Source organism: Papaver somniferum, chromosome 7, assembly GCF_003573695.1.
Source record: "Papaver somniferum cultivar HN1 chromosome 7, ASM357369v1, whole genome shotgun sequence".
Classification (NCBI taxonomy): Eukaryota; Viridiplantae; Streptophyta; class Magnoliopsida; order Ranunculales; family Papaveraceae; genus Papaver; species Papaver somniferum.
This window is the reverse complement of record NC_039364.1, coordinates 13,730,103-13,736,936: the sequence shown is the minus strand read 5'-3', so window position 1 is coordinate 13,736,936 and position 6,834 is coordinate 13,730,103. Positions and strand designations below refer to the sequence as shown.

General features: G+C 37.9%; 1 protein-coding gene across 1 annotated transcript; it reads right to left on the bottom strand.

Moving 5' to 3' along the window:
* Window positions 1–4,317: 4,317 nt before the first annotated feature.
* Window positions 4,318–4,995, bottom strand: LOC113294158 (F-box/kelch-repeat protein At3g06240-like). The gene has a single exon (XM_026542576.1). The coding sequence runs from the start codon at window positions 4,993–4,995 to the stop codon at window positions 4,318–4,320; it is 678 nt and encodes a 225-aa protein (XP_026398361.1).
* Between the last annotated feature and the right edge of the window lie 1,839 nt (window positions 4,996–6,834).

Sequence of the window (6,834 nt, the reverse complement as noted above, 5' to 3'; positions counted from 1 at the left end):
GGTGAAAGCGTGTGAGTGAGTAATCTAGAGAAGAAAACATGGGAATGGATTGTGGTGATTGTTGGTAAGCAGTATTGCAAGAAAAGAGAAAGGTTAGAGAACTCAGAGAGAAGAGGACGATCAATTTTTTCTCTGTAAAGAGATAAGGAAGAGAGAGGGGAAGGGGGAGATAAGTAAGGTCGATAGAAACGAGAGAAATATAGAAATTACAGAAATTATTCTCGCACGCAGTCTTAACTATATTCCTTCTAGAAGCTTTTTCTATGTACAAAATTACCCTCTAATATTACGACTTCCTCATAAACTCGATTCACTTTTTCGTGATTTTTCTATAGAAACGTCTTCCACAGGAAGCCCAACTGATAAAGTTTACCCTTGGAAGTCGTTTTTATAAAGCCCAATCAGACTTAAAAAACTTGTTTTCCACTAGTGCTTTAATTTTAATTTTCATCTAAAACCCTAATTTTTGATAGAAATTAAACTTAAATCGAACAAGATAAACTAAACCCTAATTGGATTTTTCAAAACATACTTCATATAAGTCATTACACTACACTTGATTAATTTTCGAATCGTCGATTAATCGAAGACGATGAAATTTTGAGTTTTAATGGAGGTTATGGTTGATGGGAGGAGGAGAAGAGAAGAAGAAAGAAAACAAATTTTCAATTTAGTTTTGATTTATGTTAAAAAATGGGGAGGGTAACCTAGTCAATTTACATCCCCTTTAGGACATCCCATAACCAACTAAAGAGACATTACCATCACAGTGCCGTCCCTCTGATAAAACATGCCGCCCCTATAATAAGCCTGTTGAATAAGCAATATTATTGATATAATCAAACTGCAGCTTGTGATATTTTGGTACAGGAGCATAATGTGTTTTGGATACTTTGTTCCTCTGATAATTCTTGGTAGACCCCTTTAATTTGGGGAAAACGAACTGCCCCTCGAAATGAACTGGTTTCTTTAACACGACAACCATCCCTTTCTAACCGTCTAATTAGAATGATTTTTTGGGGACCATGGTTTTTTTGGGGGACCATGTTCTATTTTTAGTAAGACATTTAGAAGTAAATCTAGGTCACCCCTTATCTAGATATTTATATTAATACCTAAACTACCCACCTGATTAATTTTGGGTAATGATTAGTAAAATCATTAGTGAAATGATTAAGCTAAAGAAGTAGAATTATTGAGAGAGTAAAATTAGAGAAGATGAAGAAGAAAAACATGGAAAATATTTTTTTTCCAATTCACTAAGCTTGAGTATTCAAGTGATGATAGCTCATCTGATTCTTCATCTCCATCCTCTTCTAGAGTATTTTTTAATCTTCACAATGATCTAGATATGAGTTATTTCTTAGATGGTGAATGTATTCTTCCACAAACTCAATCTCAAGATGAAAATGATGGATTTTACCAACCACAAACGGAGGAAGAGTATTTGGGTACCCAAGTATGCTTCAAACTTAGATAATGGTGGTTGAATTGGTCCAAATATTCATAAAACTGTAAATTTTTATAAAAAATTCCTGCTAGGTTCAGGTAGTTCGGTTACCAAGTGTGAAGAACAGGTAACCGAACATGGAGTTCGGTTAATAAATGTCAAGAACATATAACCTAACACAGAGTTCTGTTTCTTTCTTCAAACACGCAGGTAGCCGAACTTTAGTAATAAGATTTACAGAGGTATGTTCGGTTAGTTCGCAAACTTCAACGCAACCAAGTTTCCAATCGAACTGCAGGTTAAAAGTAACCTAGTATTAGAAGTTCGGTTGGTTCGCAAACTTCAACATGTTTTGCGAATCAACCGAACTGGGCTTATATATGCATATATGAAATTAGGCAAACGTTCGGTTACTACGAAATTTATTTCTTGGCGAATTAGGTAGAGTTCGGTTACAAAGAAAACTTAACATTTTTGAGAATGAACCGAACTTTCGGACTTCTCATTATTTTCGGAAACTAAATTTCGGTGATATCCTTATTTTGCGAAGGAACCGAACTTATGGACTTGTATTGTTCTAATACAAGGAATTCGGTTAAAAGTATTTTTTGCGAATCAACCGAACTCAGAGTTCGGTTAAGAAAAAATTAATTCGTGATAACCGAACTTTTTGTGACGTAACCGAACTTTTCTCTGAAAAAAAAAACCTCCATTAAACCTCTCTGCAACTTCCATTTTCAACTCATTTTGATGATTACTTCTCGTTTATTCAACCAAAAACGAATGACAAGTAATGGGTTTGTGAGAATATCTTTTTTAATGTTTTAAATTAAGTTATATATATAGAGGTGGTGGTGGTTGGTGGTGGTGGTAATCGGAGGTGGTGGTGGTGGTAATCGGCGGTGGTGGTGGGAGGACGTGGTGGTGGTAATCGGTGGTTGGTGGTGGTAATAATCGGAGGTGGCGGTGGCGGTAATCGGCGGTGGTGGTGAGAGGAGGTGGTGGTTATATATATATATATATAGGTGGTTATTAGATTGGTTTTAAATTAAATTAGGTAAAGGGTGGGTAGTCATTTCAATGCTTTAGGACACCCCTTATAATTATAGGGAAGGTGGCCTAATAAAACCATGATCTCCTCAAAAAAACCATGGTCCCTAAAAAATCATTCCTAATTAAGCTCTTCCTCCATTCCCAAGTTGCACTTTCTCCGAGCATTCCTTCTAGTCCAATCTATGGTTCCTTCATAAGCCCATACTCTAAGTCCAAGCCCAGTTCTTACTCTAGGCCGTCATCAGCCTAATCCGCCTAATCCTATATAGAGCAGGGCGTATCCAAATCAAGCCATCATATGAAGACGTCAAAAACCGAACTAACATCTTGAAGTATCAGAGTTTCAACAGACCTATAATCTATAACCACGCTATCATTCAAAAACCTTTCTTCACTTTCACCATCAAATGGCAGCTCAAACCTCTACTCTTCAGCAACTCCGCACCAACCTTAAGAGAATCTAATCATGTTTTTCATATTTCGTGTATTAAACGTCAAACGTAATGACATCAATTATTCAATTTCTGAGACAATTAATCCAGAATTCACAAAGTATGACCACAAGAACAGATTCTCTTTGGGTAGTTACTATCCTCCCTAACAGAGAGTGTTTTGAGTCGTTTTATTGCATCTTCGAGAGAACTGCATAATCTCAGCAAAGGGAATAAAAACCATGCGGGAGTATTTTTCAAGTGAAGTTTAAGACCCCAAATATCGTGCTACGTAATTAACCAGCATATGACCATTCAGTATTTCATGAACACAAAGAAGAAGATTAGGAATTTTTTCTTGTTTCCTTTTTCAACATTAAAGTATAATCATGTACTGATAAATGAACTTCCAGAAACCAAAAAAAAAAAAAAACATAGTAAGGAACTTTTCATATAGTAACAAATGCAATGAACCCAATGCTCATTACAAGCACAACTTTTGGAGAAATCTTCAGTCCAGGTGCATCATCGGTGTAAAACTGGAGCACTGAATTGCCTGATCCTCCTGTTGCGTCACCACCCCTTATTGCCGTTCTCCTCGAAAGACCTGCTGCGCTTCCTCTTGGTGGAGCATCTCCATTTAACACCATTCTGTCTGTTTGAAATAATCGCATGCAAGACAAGTAAAAAGGAAGCCAGCCTTCCAAAGCTCAATATAATGAACATCTTAAAAAAATTATGACCGAGTAGCAAAGAAAGACGAATACTAAACATCACAACATACAGCACAAGCTGGGGACAGTTAGGAATTATTTGAAATGGCCAAGTTGTATTAGTCATTAAGCTTTTCAATAACAAGATCGATGGGATAAGTTGTATTAGTCATTAGTCTCTTGGAGATGCAAACCGCGATAAGATATAGAATCCTAAAGCTTAAAAAGATGCCTCTATGAGGATTTTCCAGTTAATTAATAGTAGTAATCATCTGATACAATCCAAATTTAACAGTCTTGACCAAAGCTAGCAAAAGACATAAAGATTGATACTTTACCTATACTGTTCTCCGCGCGCTTTGCATAAGACCTTAGTTATGAGAAACTGAATAAGTAACCATATCACTGTGTTTTAATTTATTTTTTAACCTTCCAGTTATACGAGAATCCAACATCAGTTCTCTATGTCTTTTGTTTTTCGGATCATATAAAACGAACCCTTGATCGACAATCAATAAGATTTCATTGTTCTTGAAAATCCATAAGAACTCTACTCGCGTGCTACTAGTTATACTCTCCTGCGTAATGGAGAAACTTTTAGTCCAAGATTCTCTCACCCCGAGATCATGCATCATCCATATATCAATCCGGACATCAGAAACTTGAAAACCTAAAAGTAGGCACGATCCCAATACTCCCAATCTATTCGGAGCTTATTATTTCCTTCTAAAGGTTCTTCTGGATGTGGCATAAGACCTTCTGGCAATGCTACTTTCTTGAATTTCTCATCCACAATGCCAAAACGGACAAGTACATGCACATTGCAGATTTGTTCAAAGGTGCGCGCAACCCAGTAAAGACCTCCATCAAAGAGTACTCCTTCACAAGCTTGATCATAACAAAGACGGTATGGTACACTATCACTGCATCTCCACGAATTTGATTCTGATGCATAGACATCAACATCAGAACAATTTGAAGCCCAGTTGGTCACAATTCTTATCAATTTGTAATCGCCAGTCATGTAATCATAACCGAATCCATAGCCTTTAATGTCACCATCATTCACTTCTCGTGGCAATGGTATTTTCTTGTACCATTTTGTTGATAGATTCCAAAAATAAAATTCTTCGCAACTACTTGTAATACAAGTAAAACGTATCCAAACAAAGCCATCATATGAAGACGTTAAAAACCGAACTCTAACACTTTCAGCTGTAAAAGGGTAATGCATCCAAAACTTAAACTCATGAAAATCACACATTGTTGTTGCTGATGATGTTGACAATGGCAACAAAGATGATACTGACTTATAATCAATGGTAAACTTTTTCTTGCTTTTAGCCATGCCAAACAAAAGTCTAGCACCGTTTTTTATATGACTAAGCTCATGATGCATATTTTGAAAACTAGCGGTATCAAATAAGGTACACATAGACTTACTAACACAACTGAATCGGAAAATATACCTCTTAGGTAGCCTTGAGAAGATTTCTAGGAGAATCTCTTCCGGAGGTTTGACATTGTTTCTTCTTTCTTCTTCAACTTCACGCTGTGGGAGAGGAAGAGGAGGAAGAAGAAAATAGGGTTTTATAAGAAAGTTGACCTAGTTGGCTCGCGTTTAACTTAAGGTTCTTCTTTCTTCTTCAACTTCACGGTGTGGGAGAGGAAGAGGAGGAAGAAGAAAATAGGGTTTTATAAGAAAGTTGACCTAGTTGGCTCGCGTTTAACTTAAGGTAGAAGTTCGCAGCTCGCTCCTCAAGGGATGAGAGTTTACACGTGGCAAGGTAGAGGAACACTGGGTGATACTGGCATACTGCTTCTTTTCGGCGACATGACTCGCCTAGGCACAGTCGTCTCCGATCTAGGAGCACTTATCTTTAGAGCGAAAAGATTCGTGCATGGGCACATCATCCACATCCTCAAACAAGGATTCATCAAAATCACCAATAGCTCAAATTAGCAATCCACGTCAATTAGGGTAACCTTCTAAGTCTTATGGAAGTGCTAATCTAGCAGCTAGATTAGCATTCCACGCCAGCTCGGACCACCACCTAGCGCTGTTTGGTTCAGCGAAACCAATTTCAGCCGTCAGATCATATTTTGTGATTCTTGTGATACGTATGTTTTTGTTGATTATTGTGAGCGCTGAACCGTTCAACGAAAAGGTGATTTTTGTGGTGCTGAACCATTCATCGTTTCAATCTCACTGCTACTTTCCTTGCGAGAACATGCTAGTGTTAACGTTTAGGCCACATTTTTTTTAATTGCAACACTTAACTGCTAATCTAGCGGCTCAATCTAGCTCATAGGACTTAGCCTAACATCATTATCATCTGAGAGACAAGAAAGATCAATATCCTGAGCATGAAAAACAACACCAGCAGGAGTATTGAAGAGTCTGATCCGTTCACATCCTTTTCTCGTTGCAAAAAGACGATGTCAGATGCTAGCTATAAAGCAGGGGAAAGGTATATATACCTTATAAATAAAACCATATTTTCTACCTTATCATCCTCAACATCTCGAACAGTCTGCACCCGACGTTTACAAGAAGGTGCAGTAACTCACTTAATCTCCCACGGCCTATAATGAGGAAGATGACCATGCACTTCGAGAAGCTTAGACAAGACACCACAAATCTCGTCCCAACCATAAATCCAAGGACCCACGATTCGGAGAGGAACTAGAAATTACTTCCGGTCATTGGTATTGCGAAGAGTGAGATTACTGGAATTAGGAGGATCTAAATCAGAAAGGACCAAGGACCCCTCAATTCACGACAAGTCCTTGAAATACCCACACCAAAACCATGAAACTTATACTGAGCTGATGACACCAGTAATTCTCCACGAAGTTCTCGGGAATGTACAAATCAGACTGGGCAGGAACAAACTCGTTCTTCTTATGATGGGAGACTTTACCCTTGCTACGACAATCACCCTCACTAAGAAGACGCCAAAAATTACCATTAGGCTGAAACACGTCCCTCTGGGGTTTAAGTTAGGTAAGAACCTCGTATTAAAAGGAGTTTAGCGGGAAGTACAAGAGTGAAAGAAGTCGCGCCTCTAGATGGCCCTCAGTGACTACAATCTCATTCGGACCATAGGGTTGCTCAGCGATCTCTCAATTCATAATTTCGGCATGTTTCTCAATATAGGCATAAGAAACCTTGAATCTATGTAAA